The 20,000-nt window shown below is 38.1% G+C and overlaps 1 protein-coding gene across 1 annotated transcript in view; it reads right to left on the reverse strand.

Annotated features, from left to right (window-relative positions):
- GNL3L (G protein nucleolar 3 like) overlaps positions 1-11,787 on the reverse strand; it is a 47,223-nt gene extending 35,436 nt beyond the window's left edge. The window contains exons 1-3 of the mRNA XM_053696243.1: positions 11,688-11,787; positions 11,570-11,607; positions 3,003-3,116 (exon numbers count right to left, since the gene is read on the reverse strand). Coding sequence (XP_053552218.1) covers positions 3,003-3,116; positions 11,570-11,607; positions 11,688-11,700 — 165 coding nt within the window. The 5' untranslated portion in view covers positions 11,701-11,787. The remainder of the gene's footprint in view (positions 1-3,002; positions 3,117-11,569; positions 11,608-11,687) is intronic.
- Positions 11,788-20,000: the final 8,213 nt, after the last annotated feature.

Consider the following 20,000-nt stretch of genomic DNA (forward strand, 5'->3'; position numbering starts at 1 on the left):
TTGAAATCTAGTCTGCGCTACATCCCAGTGCTGATGTATTTGCACATGTGCAGTAAGTCTCCTTCAGACACCTGTAGTGTAACAATAGTTCCAAAATGCTCACAACAATTACACAGTGTTATATGGACAGCATGAACAACGCTAATGAGTACTGTACACACTTCAGATAAATCTTTGTTACCCAAATGTTTTCTTTAAAAAGGGACAGTCTACAATAGAATTTGTATCGTTTTAAAAGATAGATATTCCCTTTATTACCCATTCCCCAGTTTTGCATAACCAACACTGTTATATTAATATATTTGTTACCTCTGTGATTATCTTGTGTCTAAGCATCTTCTGACAGCCCCCTGATCACATGACTTTGTGCCCGCATGAACTAGCAGTCTCTTGTTGTGAAAAGCTAATAAAAAACATGTGATAAGAGACTGTCTGTAGTGGCTTAGAAACAGGCAAACATTTAGAGGTTTAAATGTTATAAAGTATATTAATATAACAATATTGGTTGCGCATAGCTGGGGAATGGGTAGTAAAGGCATTATCTATCTTTTTAATCAATAACAATTTTTGTGTAGACTGTCCCTTTAATTATTCAGATAGAGCATACACTTTAACAACTTTCCAATTTACCTGTATTCTCAAATTTGCTTCATTCTCTTGGCATCCTCCATTGAAGGAGAAGCAATGCACTACTGGGAGCTAGCTGAGCACAATCAGGTGAGCCAATGACAAGAGGCATATATGTGCAATCACTAATTGGCAGTTAGTTTCCAGTAGTGCATTGCAGCTCCTGAACCTACCTAGATATGCTTTTCAATAAATTGTACCAAAAGAACAAATAAAATTAGATAATAGAAGTAAATCTGAAAGTTGTTTAAAAATTGTATGCTCTGTCTGAATCATAAAAGAACATTTTTGGGTTTCAAGTCCCTTTAAAAACGGTGCTACCATTTTTATTTATTTAACTCCTTAACGACCCCGACGTACCCTCCCTCCCGCTGGTTTCATAAAATAGCGAGGTCTCGCCACTGAAGGCAACCCCCATGGAAAGACGAGCTACATACAGGGTATGTCGCTGATCAGTAAGCGGTGAATTACCAGATGCTGTTTTGTTGATTTAAAGGGACAGGAAACCCCAAAATTGTCTTTCATAATTTGGATAGAACATACAATTTTAAACAACTTTTCAATTTACTTCTATTACCAAATTTGCTTTGTTCTCTTGTTATCCTTTACTGAAGGAACAGCATTGCACTACTGTGAGCTAGCTGAACACATCTAGTCAGCCAATCACAAAATACAAATGTGTGCAGGCACCAATCAGCATCTAACTCCCACTAGTGCAGGATATGTGCGTATACTTTTGCAACAAGGGATACCAAAAAAACAAAGCACATTTGAAAATAGAAGTGAATTTAAAGGGACAGTCAAGTCCAAAAAAAAAACTTTCATGTTTCAAATAGGGCATGTAATTTTAAACAACTTTTCAATTTACTTTTATCACCAATTTTGCTTTGTTCTCTTGGTATTCTTAGTTTAAAGCTATACCTAGGAGGTTCATATGCTAATTTCTTAGACATAGAAGGCTGCCTCTAATCTAAATGCAGTTTAATAGTTTTTCACCACTAGAGGGCATTAGTTCACATGTTTCATATAGATAACATTGAGCTCATGCATGTAAATTTACCATGAAGTCAGCTCTGATTGGCTAAAATGCAAATCTGTCCAAAGAACTGAAATAAGGGAGCAGTCTGCTGAGGCTTAGATACAAGGTAATCACAGAGGTAAAACGTGTATAATTATAACTGTGTTAGTTATGCAAAACTGGGGAATTGGTAATTAAGGGATTATCTATCTTTTAAAACAACAAAAATTCTGGTGTTGACTGTCCCTTTAAAAGTGTCTTAAAATGACCTCCTCTATCTGAATCATGCAAGATTAATTTTGACTTTCCTATCCCTTTAATAACATTTTCTGACACTGCTTTACTAAGATGTAAATCACAAGACAAAACTGTAGCGGTTCTTCCGTACAATGAAAGTCCTAGAATAGCAGACTTCCCAACAAAACCATTATAAATCATTAGAAACATTTCACTTTTCATTGTAAGAAATTTACGGATCTTCTTATTAAAGTTGCTTTTAGTGTTTATAAATGTTTTCATTTTTATAAGCTTTGTATTTCAGTTAGATGCCTGCAGTATTCAATGTTTTAAAATAACAAAAGGTATTAAAAAAAAATATGTTAATAAAGGTAGAAAACCCTTTATCCAAACTGCTTGGGACAGCAAAAGGTTTGGATTTCAGAATATTTAAATATGTGCACCTGTAAAATTAGACAGTTTGGAGAGGGGATGAGACAAAGGGCTAGATTTATTAAAGCCCTACGGCTGCAAGTTCTCACAAGAACTTGCTCGCCGTAATTTATCAAGCAGCGGTCACCAGACTGCCGCTTCCCTAACCTCTTCGCCACCTCTAAGGTGGCGAAATTCAATCTCCTCGGTCTAGTCAGACTGAGGAGATTGACAGCTCCTGCCCGCGCTTGATTGGCTGTGTGCAATATGTACAAGTCATTATACAGCTTATACATACAACGTAAAGGTAGTTTTATATAATGTTCTATACTTTTGTATATAGTACCAACAAAAAGATAGAAAGGAACAAAATAAATATAATTTACATTTAACAAACCAAAGATGCAGAGAAGATTGTGACTTACAGGCACAGAAACCGGTAATTTTTAATAATTTTTTTTAAAACATGAAAGAAAAAAGTCTGGATTTTGGAATTCCGTATTTGGGGATTTGTACCTGTATACAAATTCACACAAAAAAATCTAGGGCATCTCTTTTTGTCCTAAATATGTCATGACTATTTGTAGCTCAGTAGAACTATGTTACCCTCTGCCTGGTGAATGCAAGCCTGTAATGCTGATCCTCGGTTTTGCAGGCCACTGGAAGTTTTTTTAGAACAGGTTATGAGAATACATTCTGTAAATCTTACCCTTTTTTTCTTTTTTTCGGCTTCCCTCCTCGCCTGCTCTTTGAAGTGTGAAAGGTTGGGCACTCCTGGGTCTTTTTTGATGGCATTCTTCCCAGGTTGTAGAAACCCTTTCCCCTGTCAGACAAAGATGGTGCCAGTAAATATAAGCTCTTATTGAACCGCAGAGAAACAAGCCAGCCACCTGCTTTTGCTTTTTATTCAACCCCAGAGCACAATATGTTCTTGCCATTTTCTGAATACATTGGATAAACTACTGATAAGATAAGGCTTAATCCTACAAAATAAGGAGCATATTATATGGCTGCTAACGTCTGATTATCTTATGCTTTGCTTCAAACTGCATGCACTCTATAAATATGAAATAATTCATGACGAGCTTTACACAGTATATTAGCTCATTACTATCTATCTCACTAAGGGCTCGATGATTGAAAGCTCTCTGGGCTGGTGAGATTATTAAAGAATGCTCGCCAGTCCTATTTCCCTGGTGGAATGATCTAAAGCCATTTTTTACCCTGAAAACAGGGTGTCTCGCTAAGGGGCGTATACTGCATTTTCATATGAAATGTGCACAACAAAATTTCGTATTTTAAACATTATACAAAACAAATATTTGAACCATTCACACAAAAATAAGCAGGGAAAAATTGTATTGTTAAGGTGCATCAAAAATCGTAAAAAAATTCTTCACCAAAAATCGTATGTTAACAAAAACGTAAAATTAGTATGTAATTTACACAGGAATAAATCAAATTAAATATTCACAGCGTAAATCGTAATTGTAGTACACTGGATGTGCAAAAATCACACAGAAATTTGAATTTATAAATACAAAATGCAAAGCGTAATTGTTGTTTTTTCGTAAAATGGGCTGAACATGGGCGTTCCATGGGCGTATATGACAATGTCTCACTAATCCCAGCGTAATTCTATAAAGATTTTCGCAATGCAGATATCACAGTTTTTTCTTGCCAACTAAAAGGTGGCAAGCTTTTGTCAAAACAATACGAACACTTATAACCCCAATATAAAAACAAATGCATACTAAAATATAGGCGAATGTAAGATGCTATAAGCAGAAAGCAGCGTATTGTGAGTTATATTGGCTGCAGGATTTAAATTTTAAAGTGCTCCCCCTGCTCCCTGCTAACTTCGCACTAAGGAGCGAAGTTTCCCTATCCAGCGAGCTTTATTACTTTTAATAGGAGCCATCTCGCAACTCGCAGGGACTGCCCCTTTTTTAAGATCTTTGCACCGGGGCAGCCCTGCGAGAGTCAGCGAGAAAAAGAAGGTTTGAGCTGGCGAAGAATATATCATCGAGCTCTAACAGGCCCATTTATCAAGCTCCGTATGGAGCTTGAAGGGCCGTGTTTCTGGCGAGTCTTCAGACTCGCCAGAAACACAACTTATGAAGCAGCGGTCTAAAGACCGCTGCTTCATAACCCTGTCCGCCTGCTCTGAGCAGGCGGACAGGAATCGCCGGAAATCAACCCGATCGAATACGATCGGGTTGATTGACAGCTCCCTGCTGGCGGCCGATTGGCCGCGAGTCAGCAGGGGGCGGCGTTGCACCAGCAGCTCTTGTGAGCTGCTGGTGCAATGTTAAATGTGGAGAGCGTATTGCTCTCCGCATTTAGCGAGGTCTTGCGGACCTGATCCGCAGTGACGGATCAGGTCCGCAAGCCCTTTGATAAATGGGCCCCTAAGTGTTTGATATTCAAAACATCACTGGGATGAAGAGAAATAACACAAAATCTGTACATGATACACAGTGATGCATGCTCTATATGATACATAGTGATGTGTGCTCTATATGATACACAGTGATGTGTGTTCTATATGATAAACAGTGATGCGTGCTCTATATGATACACAGTGATGCGTGCTCTATATGATACACAGTGATGCGTGCTCTATATGATACACAGTGATGCATGCTCTATATGATACAGTGATGCGTGCTCTATATGATACACAGTGATGCGTGCTCTATATGATACACAGTGATGCGTGCTCTATATGATACACAGTGATGCGTGCTCTATATGATACACAGTGATGTGTGCTCTATATCTATATAATACATAGTGATGTGTGCTCTATATGATACACAGTGATGTGTGCTCTATATGATACACAGTGATGTGTGCTCTATATAATACACAGTGATGTGTGCTCTATATGATACACAGTGATGCGTGCTCTATATGATACACAGTGATGCGTGCTCTATATGATACACAGTGATGCGTGCTCTATATGATACACAGTGATGCGTGCTCTATATGATACACAGTGATGCGTGCTCTATATGATACACAGTGATGTGTGCTCTATATAATACACAGTGATGTGTGCTCTATATAATACACAGTGATGTGTGCTCTATATGATACACAGTGATGTGTGCTCTATATATTACACAGTGATGTGTGCTCTATATAATACACAGTGATGTGTGCTCTATATAATACACAGTGATGCGTGCTCTATATGATACATAAGGCCTGATTATCTAAACCTCGCAAGTTCTGATGTGGTTTATCACGCTGACCTTTGCAGGAGCTGCCCTGGTGGAATTATTGTAAAAAAAGGGGCAGTCCCGGCCTATTTAACAAAGGTCTGTCGGACCTGATCCGACAGTGTGGATCAGGTCCGACAGACCTTGCTGAATGCGGAGAGCAATACGCTCTCCGTATTCAGCATTGCACCAGCAGCTATTGTGAGATGCTGGTGCAATGCCGCCCCCTGTAGATTCACGGCCGCTAGCAGGGGGTGTCAATCAACCAGATCGTACTCGATCAGGTTGAATTGCGGCGATTCCTGTCTGCCTGCTCAGAGCAGGCGGATAGGTTATGGAGCAGCGGTCTTTAGACCGCTGCTTCATAACTGTTTTTTCTGGCGAGCCTGCAGGCTCCCCAGAAACACGGGCCCTCAAACTACATTCGGAGCTTGATAAATGGGCCCCAGTATGTCTCCTATATAAAGTAATGGAGCTCACTGGAAAGGGACACTTTGCTCTGTAAAGTTAGCAGTTGACGCACTTTAAAAAGAAAATTCTGCAGCAAATATAAATCACATTACGCAGTTTTCTGCACATAGCATCTTATAATTGCCTATATTTTCGTATGCATGTGTTTAAAGGGACACTGTACCCAAAAATTTTCTTTTGTGATTCAGATTGAGGATGAAATTTTAAGCAACTTTCTAATTTACTCCTATTATCAAATTTTCTTCATTCTATTGGTATCTTTATTTGAAATGCAAGAATGTAAGTTTAGATGCCGGCCCATTTTTGGTGAACAACCTGGGTTGTCCTTGCTGATTGGTGGATAAATTCATCCACCAATAAAAAAGTGCTGTCCGGAGGTCTGAAACCAAAAAAAAAACTCTTAGATGCCTTCTTTTTCAAATAATGATAGCAAGAGAACAAAGAAAAATTGATAATAGGAGTAAATTAGAAAGTTGCTTAAAATTGCATGCTCTATCTGAATTACAAATGAAAAAAATTGGGTTCAGTGTCCCTTTAAGTGTTTTGAGAAAAGCTTGCCACCTTTTAGTTTGCGAGAATAAACTGTGAGATCTGTAGTGTGAAAATCTTTACAGAATTACGCTGGGATTAGAATGAAAATGTCATATACGCCCATGGAACACCCATGTTTAGCCCATTTTACAAAAAAAAAACAACAATTACGCTTTATATTTCGTACTTAAAAGTACAAATTTCTAAGTGAATTTTGCACATCCAGTGTACTTAAAGTAAAAGTAAATCCTAGCGTTTTACAAACGCTAGGATTGACTTTTGAAACAAATAAAGGGGACTTTCATGAAGTATAAGATACTTCATGTAGAAAGCTCCTTTGTTTTAACTGATCGCCGTTTTTAGCTGCTACAGCAGCCCACGGTAAAACATTTTTTTTGCTAAGAGGTGATGTTTTCACCTCTTAGCCAATAGCCGTGCTGTAAATCTGGCTTGGCGCCCATGGGAGCCGGATTTACTGCATGGCTATTGGCTAAGAGGTGAAAACGTCACCTCTCAGCAAAATTTTTTTAGCCGTGTGCTGTTGTAGCAGCTAAGAACGGTGATCAGTTAAAACAAATAAAGGAGCTTTCTACATGAATTATCTTATACTTCATAAATTAAAGTGCCCTTTCTTTGTTTCAAAAGTCAATCCTAGTGTTTGTAAAATGCTAGGATTTACTTTCACTTTAAATTACGATTTACACTGTGCATATTTAATACGATTTATTCATGTGTAATTTTCTTACTAATTTTACATTTTTGATAAAAACTATTTTTAGTGAAGAATTTAGTTACGATTTTTGAGGTACCTTTACAATACAATTGTTTAATAATCTCGCCTGCCCAGAGACCTTTAGATCATTGAGCCCCCTATTTTCAGAATAAAAAGTGGCTTTAGATCATTCCACCAGGGAAATGGAAGTACTGGCAAGCATTTTTATAGAATCTCACCAGCTCAGAGACCTTTAGATCATCAGATACAGGTTACATTATGTTTCACATGGCTAAAGTTACACAGATGCACTAGAGCAGAGGTTTAACTGGTTACTACATAAGGTGACCACGTGTCCCGTATTGGCCGGGACAGTCCCGCATTTTAAAGGTCTGTCCCGGGTACATCCATTCATTGTCCCGGACTGACTGACTGAAACTGACAGCACACTGACAGCACTGACGTGACGAGGATTGACTCACTCTCACTAAGACTCTAGGGCGGCTTGTTGCCGGCTTCCCGCAGCGCAGATAGTGAGACTCCTCCTAGACTCTAGACGACATCATCCCAGGGGGCAGGGGCCCAGACTCCAGACCAGAGGCGCCGCCAGTGGCCAACTGGCCAGTAAATTGAGGGAGCCGCTTCCGGAATCCGAATATGAATTTATTTGTAATATATGCACGATTCCCCCGGCCCACCCGCCACCCCCTCTGGTTGCCGTCTAGTCTAGCTCTAGCCTCTACTATATAATGCGATCGCTGCGTGGACTGGACCTGGCCCGTGGACGTTAGTGGAGTCGAGACCAGTGGAGTGCTGTTGCTGTGCCTGACAGTTGGACTGGAGCCAAGCCGACGAGGAGCAGCAGGAGAGCGTGCAGTGCAGTCAGACTGTCAGAGACATTTATCGCCATTCGGGGCTTTCGCCAGCGTGAATGTAACTATATTTATGTTGTGTACATATATATATATAAAGAAATAAAATTAACCTGTACTCTGGTAACGATGTTTATTATCTAAATCTGCAATTCTGATTTTTTTTTACGTTTACAAATAACATTCTAATTATTACTTTCTTTTATTTATTCAATTACTTTAATTATTAATTGTGGTAAATAGTTTACTATATTGTATCATTCTACAACCGCTGAAACAAAAAGGAAGCAATGTTAGTGTTAACAAAAACATACATCATTTGATCGGATATTTACTGTCGAATTGTATTTTCTGCTTTTATTTAAGATTCATTTTTTTTCACAACAAATGAAACGTTTACGATTTGGTTTTGAACGATTGAACATATCTAGGAAGGTGTTCACTTAGCAGCTTTTGTTTTATTGCAGTTATCTCATGTGTTGTAACAAATATTAATCATAATTATACTGCAATGATTGGAGTCAATATATAGCAAAACATTATACGATTTGATCATTAGACTCTAATGACAAAATCCTATAATGTTTTGCTATATATTTTGTTGTGACAAAATAAAGCAGAAAATACAATTAGACAGTAAATATCCGATCAAATGATGTATATTTTTGTTAACACTAACATTTGTTTGTTTCAGCGGTTGTAGAATGATTAGAGTGTTACATTTTTTTATTATTCTAAATATCTTTTATATAAAATAAAAAAACACCCTTTCATGGCTCCTGCAATTGATACATGGCTCCTAAATATTTTGCAGGCACCTAATATTATTATAAAGTGTAAACATCCGATATATATAAGGGGATTTGTCTAACAACACAGATTTTTTTTAGAGAAAAAATTGGTTTAAGAAAGAAATCTGTTGAATAAAAAATATTTATAATTGTTTTCGTTTTTCTGCAAAAAAATAAGTACAGTATTTGCAACCCATGAAAAATGTTACATAATGTCTATACATGAGTATGTATATATATATATATATATATATATATATATATAAAGGTCTGCCCAGAGACCTTTAGATCATTGAGACCCCTATGTTCAGAATAAAAAGTGGCTTTAGATTATTCCACCAGGGAAATAGAAGTACTGGCGAGCATTTTTATAGAATCTCACCAGCTCAGAGACCTTTAGATCATCAGATACAGGTTACATTATGTTTCACATGGCTAAAGTTACACAGATGCACTAGAGCAGAGGTTTAACTGGTTACTACATAAGGTGACCACGTGTCCCGTATTGGCCGGGACAGTCCCGCATTTTAAAGGTCTGTCCCGGGTACATCCATTCATTGTCCCGGACTGACTGACTGAAACTGACAGCACACTGACAGCACTGACGTGACGAGGATTGACTCACTCTCACTAAGACTCTAGGGTGGCTTGTTGCCGGCTTCCCGCAGCGCAGATAGTGAGACTCCTCCTAGACTCTAGACGACATCATCCCAGGGGGCAGGGGCCCAGACTCCAGACCAGAGGCGCCGCCAGTGGCCAACTGGCCAGTAAATTGAGGGAGCCGCTTCCCGGAATCCGAATATGAATTTATTTGTAATATATGCACGATTCCCCCGGCCCACCCGCCACCCCCTCTGGTTGCCGTCTAGTCTAGCTCTAGCCTCTACTATATAATGCGATCGCTGCGTGGACTGGACCTGGCCCGTGGACGTTAGTGGAGTCGAGACCAGTGGAGTGCTGTTGCTGTGCCTGACAGTTGGACTGGAGCCAAGCCGACGAGGAGCAGCAGGAGAGCGTGCAGTGCAGTCAGACTGTCAGAGACATTTATCGCCATTCGGGGCTTTCGCCAGCGTGAATGTAACTATATTTATGTTGTGTACATATATATATATAAAGAAATAAAATTAACCTGTACTCTGGTAACGATGTTTATTATCTAAATCTGCAATTCTGATTTTTTTTTACGTTTACAAATAACATTCTAATTATTACTTTCTTTTATTTATTCAATTACTTTAATTATTAATTGTGGTAAATAGTTTACTATATTGTATCATTCTACAACCGCTGAAACAAAAAGGAAGCAATGTTAGTGTTAACAAAAACATACATCATTTGATCGGATATTTACTGTCGAATTGTATTTTATGCTTTTATTTAAGATTCATTTTTTTCACAACAAATGAAACGTTTACGATTTGGTTTTGAACGATTGAACATATCTAGGAAGGTGTTCACTTAGCAGCTTTTGTTTTATTGCAGTTATCTCATGTGTTGTAACAAATATTAATCATAATTATACTGCAATGATTGGAGTCAATATATAGCAAAACATTATACGATTTGATCATTAGACTCTAATGACAAAATCCTATAATGTTTTGCTATATATTTTGTTGTGACAAAATAAAGCAGAAAATACAATTAGACAGTAAATATCCGATCAAATGATGTATATTTTTGTTAACACTAACATTTGTTTGTTTCAGCGGTTGTAGAATGATTAGAGTGTTACATTTTTTTATTATTCTAAATATTTTTTATATAAAATAAAAATACACCCTTTCATGGCTCCTGCAATTGATACATGGCTCCTAAATATTTTGCAGGCACCTAATATTATTATAAAGTGTAAACATCCGATATATATAAGGGGATTTGTCTAACAACACAGATTTTTTTTAGAGAAAAAATTGGTTTAAGAAAGAAATCTGTTGAATAAAAAATATTTATAATTGTTTTCGTTTTTCTGCAAAAAAATAAGTACAGTATTTGCAACACATGAAAAATGTTACATGTCTATACATGAGTATGTATATATATATATATATATATATATACACACACACACATACAGTATATATATATATATATATATATATATATATATATATATATATATATATATATATATATTCATTTAAATGTACTTAAATGTTTTTGCCCCCCTTTAAAATAAATTATTACATCAATAGCAAATGAAGATAAAGAAGTACAGTATATCATTTAAGATAATTATTAAGTACACATTGTGTAAACCTGTCTAAAGTGGTGACCATTTTATTTTATGGGGGGGCAGCCCAGAAGGGGGGGCGTCCCTGAATGGCAGTTTGGATATGTGGTCAGCCTATTACTACAGTATGTACAGTGCAGTATGTCAGATATATATATATATATATATATACACACAACCACATAGGGGAACATAATCTAGTAGCCATTGGTGTTAGTGTCCCGGCACAGTGCTGTGTATAGCCATACTACATAAGTTTACAACTAAGGAAAAAAAGTAGCTGTACAGAGCATTGCACACACGTGGGCGCGAGGCCTGTTGGGATATGTAGTGTTCAGGGGCGCCAGATTGCAGATCCGTGTAGTAATAAAACTACACCACCCAGCGTGCCCCGCGCGGCCTCCCTACTAAATTAATATGAGCGTCGCGCAGTTACCTGGGCCTTCGCTGCTCGTTTGCCACCTCGCTTATTTTCTGTGAAGACAAAAACAAAGGGTGTGAGTGGGGAGACCGTGAGACAGGGCACATACGCTGCCGGACACAGAGTGACTTACTGTTCCTAGACATGATGTGTGCGGCAGCCGGAAAGTGACACCACCAGCAGTAGTAGCACGTGTGATGTGGGCGGGGCTTGAGTGTCTTGGGGTGTAACTGTGTGACACGAGATATATATACATAGAGATGTACACTGTGTAAGCTAGTGTGTGACTGACACTTTGTGTGGAGGTTGGTGACCAGGGATGTGACAGGCTGGGTGACATTGAATGTATAGTGGTTGATGACCATTAATGTGACAAGCTGGGTGACATTGAATATGTAGTGGTTGATGACAAGGGATGTGATTGGCTGGGTGACATTGAATGTGTAGTGGTTGATGACCAGGCATGTGACAGGCTGGATGACATTGAATGCGTAGTGGTTGATGACCATTAATGTGACAAACTGGGTGACATTGAATCTGTAGTGGTTGATGACCAGGGATGTGATTGGCTGGGTGACTGACACTTTGTGTGAAAGTTGGTGACCAGGGATTTGACAGGCTGTGCGACATTGAATTTGTAGTGGTTGGTGACCAGGCATGTGACATTGAATTTGTAGTGGTTGGTGACCAGGCATGTGACAGGCTAGTGACATTGAATTTGCAGTGGTTGGTGACCAGGCATGTCACATTGAATGTGTAGTGGTTGGTGACCATAAATGTGACAAGCTGGATAATGCTTCTTGTGTGGGAAGGTGTCAGAATGGGTGACACAATGTGTCTGTGGATTGGGTGACCAGAAATGTACCAGGTTTGGTAACAGCCCCTATTTAATCATTCAATAATGCTCCTAAATTTGAGAAAGTTTGACTGCAAAATTGTCCTACTCTGTTCCTGTTCTCCTTTGACTAGTTACAAATTTATCATTTATTTTCTCCTATAGCGGACTGACAATTCTCCTGCAAATGCGTTTATTAAAGTTCTCTATAACTACTGTGAAAACTTTAGAAATCTTTTCTCTTCCTGTTGTAGAAGCAATGTTAGAAAAAAAGAGCACATAAATAATATAATAGTGCAATAATGTATATTGGAGCGCAATAAAAAAAATAAAAAATTATATATATATATATATATATGAGCACAAAAATAATATCTATAGGGGCGCAAAAATAATATATAAAAATAAGCGCAAAATTATGATAACAGATCTATTTTCTTCCATGACAGTTTTATGAAGCGGGGCGATAACAAAGCTACAAGTGGGGCTGTATACATTTTGCCATTGGTTTATGTACGACTTACATGAACATTAGTTGCTTATTTTCATTGTTAAAAAAGGCGCAGAAATGTATCTTTACATCTCCTCAGCTCCGCCTATGGAGAAGCAGAGATTTAAGAAAATAAGGCGGACAGGGGTGTACATCTTTGCCCCTGTCCGTCTGGCTTCACGTCTAGTGTTCAATGCCGCCCCTGCTAGCGTGCGAACAAGGGCCATCAATCTCTCTGGTCTTAAAAGTCCGGGGGGGGATTGACGTACACCACATAACAGGTGCAGAAGTGGTTAAAGAAGCCGCGGCCTGATGATGCAGATGACGGAGCTCCAACCCCTTGATAAATGGGGCTCTGTGTGGAGGGGGGACCAGGGATTTGACAGGCTGGGTGACATGGTGTATAATATAAAATAATTCAGAGTAGATACTGTGCACAATTAAAGATATAGTCTCAATTTCCAATATTTATTATCTGAAGGAGCCACTTTTTTTCAGTCAGTGTGCAGAAAGTTAATGGTCGATAGGGATGTGCACAGAAGACATTGTTACAAACAAAAATTTTGTTATGGATATTCAAGGACATTTGTTAAAACAAATGTAAATGTTTCAAAGCTACAGGCGAAAAGTTCACCTGTAGCTACACACTTACTTTTAAAGTTTAAAATACTTACCTTAATGCGCTCTGTAAAAGCGCTATAACCTGATCCTCTTCTTGCCAGAGCCCGCAGTAACAGGAGCCTTAACGCGTTTGTCTCCCAGGACCTGCACTAAACTTATGAATTTTTTTGGTGCATTCATTCGGATATTCATTTTCATTTACGAAAACAAATATCCAATTTTCGGTACAAATGTACATTTGTCTGAAAACAAATTAACATCCCTAATGGTCTATGCCAGTGTTTTTCAACCAGTGTGCCGTGAGAGATCCTCAGGTGTGCCGCGGCAGACTGACAACAGTGTGACATATTTTTTAAATTTTGCTTGTTTTTTATTCTGGGCCGTTTTTTTATTTTGAGTGAGATGATGACTGAGGGTAACTGCGCAGCGGCAGCTCGCCTCCCCGACCCGTGTTCACACTTTAAAGGAACCCCCACCCACCACAACACGTGTCTAGTGCCGGCTCTACACGCAGCACAACGTGACACTTCAATTCCCCATGCTTTGCTCCTCCTCCAGATTAGTTCCAGCCAGGTCACGTCATTCACGTTCCTTGTCAGCACAAGGAACATGACTGGAGTGCGGGGGTGTCCCTCTTTCAAATTTTGAAATATTGGGAGGTATGTGACAGGCTCATAAGGCATCATTTACAACCATGACATATTGACATTCATTCACAGACGATCATTATGATTGTTTGTGAATGAATGTCAATATGTCATGTATAGTTTGTAGGAGTCATGGCATGACAGCACAGTACAGTGTGTGTGTGTGTGTATATATATGTGTATATATATATATATATATATACACACTCTCTCTCTATCTATATATATATACTGTATGTATATATACTGTGTATATATATATATATATATGCTGTATTGTACTACAATGTGTGAGTTTGTAAAATTTTGGGATGGTGGTGTGCCGCAAGATTTTTTTATGTAAAAAAGTGTGCCACTGCAAAAAAAAGGTTGAAAATCACTGGTCTATGCAAACAGGTGAATCAGCAATCGGTACATAGAAATCTCACTGGATTCCAGTAGATAATGTAAAACAATTTATTAAAAAAACACTAGGGTACAGGATAAAGGTATGTTTGTGTATGTATGTTTGTATATATATATATAAAAATTGACAGATTGAATATGATTGCTATCCCTATTTGATTTGATGGGCTTTTCTAAAATAGAGTTCCTAGATATTGAGATATTTAAAAAGGAGATCAAGTTTAGAACAAAGGTATATAGAAAATCTACATACAGAAATACGTTAGTACGATATATACGAATAAGCATTTATTAAAATCTGTGCCTAATGTGCACATGATGAGAGCAATTGGGCTAACTTCAAAAAACCGAGACGCAAAAAATTTGAGTATAGCTGTAGAAGAGATGTGTCAGAGGTTTTTAGGTAGGGGATCCCTAACAGAAATAGTGGATGGATGCAAACAGGAGATGTTAACTATGGGAGATGAAACCCAAAGAAAAGAGAAGAAAGGCTATATTTTGTCACTGACACATTGAAATTACGCAAGGCAGTTCTTGACAAATGGAAGGTTTTACAAGTGGATGATAAATTAGCAGCCTATATAAAGGAAGTCCCTTATAAACGGTTTGAGAGATATGTTGGTACAGGTTGACCCCTTTGAGACGTATGAGACACAAAAGACACATTTCTTAACAAAGAAACCTGTAGTTTACTGTTGTAAATGGTGTATTACCTGTGACAACTTAATATTGGGACACACGTTTTCCCACAGTCATACTGGAAAAATATATAGAATTAAACAAGCTTTAAATTGTGACTCTAAGTATGTTGTATATATTATTAAATGCCACTGCAGGGAAATGTATGTGGGAAAAAACAGAATGTATGCTAAAGGAGCGCATGGCAGTACAAAGGTCCAGTATTAGACAAGTAAAAGAGACAGGCTGACCAATCTGTGGTAAAACGTTTTTTAGATTATAAGCACCCATTTTATAGTTTGCAATGTTGCCAATTGACAAAATACCCCAATTGAAGAGAGGTGGAAATAGAAAAAAATATTATTACAAAGGAAAGCACAATGGATTGTAGAGTTAGACATTGGCCCCTAGAGGTTTGAATACTTACCTTTCTCTGACTTGTTTTCTATTAATTTTGCTTAGCTGGATAATGTTTAGTTAGTACTGGTGAAAAATGTATATGTGGTAAGATTTTCTATGTTGTTCAGTTGGTGATTATCTTTTTTCTTCCCATATAGCAAGACAATTTAACTATGGAGAGAGCAAATATTGCAGTTTTCCAGCAGTCCAGTAGATGGCGGTATACTTCAGAAAATGTTGCTTACTTGGAGGAAATGTGGTGAGTGAGAGCCAGCTGGCAACTATTTTGTAATTACTGGTGTATATAATGGGGGATTGTGGGTGACATTTTTACCCTGAGAAAGGCCTAGGTGTGGGCTGAAAAATTGGGATGTAACTAACTTTATGAAAATAAAGATGATGTGTGAAGCATAATGAAAAGCTGAGTCTTCATGGTGATTAAATGAACTTATAGAAGCACCTGGCCAGTTAAAAGTAATGGTGTCCATTGGATCTAATGTGTGTGTAATATATATATATATATATAACTATTATATGAACATTTGCAAATATAGGCAAGTATCCCAGCTTGCCTTTCTCTAGAAGCACTCTGTATACACCGTTACCAGTGCATCAGTGAACTCTGGGTAAGTTATGCAAATTAGATATACAATATCTCATGCTTTTTGCTTTCAGGTACTGTTTTAAACACAACAATCCCCTTTATGGTGTGAATTTTCAATAAAAAACACTTCTGTACAGCTGTTTAAAGTTTTTTTTTTAACTCTCATCAGCAGAAGATGGGTTTGAATTGTGGTTTGGTGAAGCTTATTTCCAGCTAAAAAGCATTACTCATTTCACTTCTGGTGGAGATAAAAGCATGAGATTAACATCCTCTATTTCATAAAAGTAAGAGGCATAGAACTATTGTAAATAAAATTGGCAAATCTAGGCAAGTATCCCCCCGGTTACCTTTCTCTGGATATACATTTTAAATGCCCTTACCAGGCTTTAATCCTGTTTTTTGTTTCTTCAGATTGCTGAAGCACTGGCCTGGCACATTACATATAAAACATTGCTGGCAATGGCAGAGATATATCAGCACATACATAAGAAAACACAATTATGTGACATCATGGGCAAACTTCAAGATTCAGGTATGAAAGAATAAATAACAACAACTAGACAAACTAGTTGTAACTGAGAGTACAACAAAGTTATAAAGAGAGAGTAAATCCACTAGTGTCTAATAACACTATCACATCTACTAATATCATAAGTAGATAGGGGCAGCTTTGTCTCTCCTATCGTCCGTTTTTAACTTTGCTTACTCTTGTGATATATTAAGTACCAAATAGTTAATACTATATCCTCATATCGTTTATTGCATATGTAAAAGTAAAACAGCCCTCGGATTGTAAGGGCTTAGTTAACTTTAAATCTTTTGGATTGAGGATATCTAATAGTGACATATTAACTTTAAGGCTATTATGCTAATCACAGAGTTCAAGTGGTTTTAATTCACAGCTTTTGCTACTTGTATGAGTGTGAGTTCCTTAGCCTAATAAACTATAATGTATGAATGAATGGGAACCAATTTTTCAACACTATTTTCTTTGGAAAACCTTATGATATTAGTAGATGTGATAGTGTTATTAGACACTAGTGGATTTACTCTCTCTTTATAACTTTGTTGTACTCTCAGTTACAACTAGTTTGTCTAGTTGTTGTTAGGTTTCCTAGTGAGTAATCCACTCCAGGTTTTGCTTCTTTGCAGAATCAATAATCTCAATATCTGAATATTATATGTAAAACGTCAATTCAGGTAAAATCTGGCAAAATTTTCACAAATCTACTCCCCCCAACCCTTTATCTCTAAATATGAAAGAATAAATCTCTTTGTTCCTAAAACTAAGCGTAGGAGACTAAAATCATTAGAGAATTATTGGTGCTAGGATGTAACGTGCTGGTACCATCAGGTTATTCTGCGGCGCTTGTTTAGTTGGTGCAAACATTTTAGGTGTGCATGAAGCCGTACACAGCTTTTTGTATCATGTGATCTGGTATTGTTTTGGTATGATATTACCTGTGGGACCATCTTGAGATCTGTATGTAGGTGACCATCATTAGGTAACGGGAACGTGTTCCAGCTCACTGCAGGTGATTGCTGAGTGGCAACCTCTGTACAGCACAGTAAATAGTAACACGAGAGCAGGAAACGCGCAGCTCTTGACACATCTGTCTATTCTTAGCTTTTCTAAAGTATATGAAATATATTTGCACTTTTATTATTATTACTAGTGAACATTGTTATCACATAACATGGTCATTACTTCTAGGTTTTCTTCACCGTAACCCAGGGAGGGACTAGGAGGTAACTGTTTAGCCTACATTTAGCCACCAATCAGCAAACGCTACCCTGGGGCTGAACCATTGGGCTGGCTCCTAAGCTTACATGCCTGCTTTTTCAAATAGAAAATACCAAGAGAATGAAGAAAAATTGATAATAGGAGTAAATTAGAAAGTTGATTAAAATGGTATGTTCTGTCTGAATCATGAAAGAAAAAAAAATGGCTTTTATATCCCTTTAAATAGCAGATGTGTTTCATTATGGGGACTCTCAGAAGAAAGCATATGTGGGCTATCTCCTTATTAGAGGTGGATCCTGTACACAATAATTGTTATCTCTAAAGCATTGTATACATATTGTATGTATGATTCACAGATGCTTCTATAGAATGTGAAATGTGTCCCTTTAAGTGGCTGTGTAAAGTGGATATTGTCCAATTCACTACTACTGGAATAGCCTTACAGGTATTACCATTTTCCCTATTTCCTGTGTTATTTTGTAGAGTGATAAATTTGCTGAGCTTTTGTAAAACACTCCCTAAAGAAATATAGTAGAGGTTCTGCAAGCATAGTGAGTCAGGTGCATTATAGCCCAACACCACTAGATGGCAGCACAGCAATATTGCTTGACTTTATGAACGAAATATACAAAAAAAATTATCTTCTTCTCCGTGAGAGGTATCATGGTATTTGGTTGTGTGAGCCTTTAACCCTTTGAGTGCTAAGCACATTCCCACCTGGTTGCTAAGCTTTTTTAAGTTTATTTTTTTATTTTTTGGAAAACAAAACTTTGTTTTCCCCAGATCCCTAAGACTTACACTGTTGAAAAAGTTAGGCGATTTCCTTTCAAATGGTGGATCTTGGGGGTCTGTAGCTGCTTAGATGCCTGATATACAGGCTTCTAAGCAGCATGCCCCCTGCTCCTATACTTAAAGTGAAAGTAAAGTTACCTGGTTTGCGATTCTCATTAGCAGTCTTTGGGCATAAATAATATGACTTTCATTCATCGTTTTTTTTAAATGTAGCTGGAATCAAAGTTATCGCCTTATTTACAAAACTTTATAACCTATCCAAATTCAACCCGTAAATAAATAAAAAAAATTCACTCCGGGTCACGTGTTGTCAACAGCCAATTGAAAATCTGGCCGTTAGGCAGCCGTGAAACACGTCACCCGCCTACTTATTAATCTATGCATGCGCAAATGTTTGGCCAGACACTAATATATCAGGAGCGCGCTCCTGTTTCTCTGGGCACAAACAGTTTTACCGTGAAGCGCATGCGCAGTAGACGGAGCCGTACGGGATTTGCGCATACGCAATACAAGGCCATACACCAAGATATCAGGAGCGCGCTCCCGTTTCTCTGGGCACAAACAGTTTCGTCAAGAAGCGCATGCGCAGTAGATGGAGCCGTACCGGATTAGCGCATGCGCAATACAAATAGCCACTGTGAATGCGCTTTGGAGCTACGTATAGAGCGGGTTGAGACCGCTCTATACGTCAGAACCCAGAAATATAGGAAGTAGAGGATGGGAGGAGTTGGAATAAATACGGTAGGAAATTAGATTTTTAATAAAACTTCTAATTATTGATACATTTATGAAAATAAAGTTAGCGATCATAATATACTAAGGTAGTAGAAAAAATTAATGTGTTCGAAGGGGACCAACTTTACTTTCACTTTAACATTGTTAAGTATAAATAAAGTTGCGCGGTGATGTCATCACGTCATTGCGTGTGAAGTCACCGCCCATAACGTGAAGCCCCGGCGATGCCTGTCACTATGCAGGCCTGATTGCCGGGGTAGGAGCGGGTGGGAGCCCCCAGATCTCCCTCAAGGTGGGAGAGTGCTAGCGACATCGTTAGCACCAGAGTGGGAAACTCTGCGACGGCTCAGAGCCGTCGCTAGCACTCAAGGGGTTAAAGGGGCGTAACACACAGTGCTAGTAAACAGCCACAAACGTAGAAATGAGAGGAATTGCCAAACACTACCATAATGCAATTGTTTCTTTGTATTTAATACATTGCTATTGCATAGTGCAG

Source organism: Bombina bombina, chromosome 12, assembly GCF_027579735.1.
Source record: "Bombina bombina isolate aBomBom1 chromosome 12, aBomBom1.pri, whole genome shotgun sequence".
Lineage (NCBI taxonomy): Eukaryota > Metazoa > Chordata > Amphibia > Anura > Bombinatoridae > Bombina > Bombina bombina.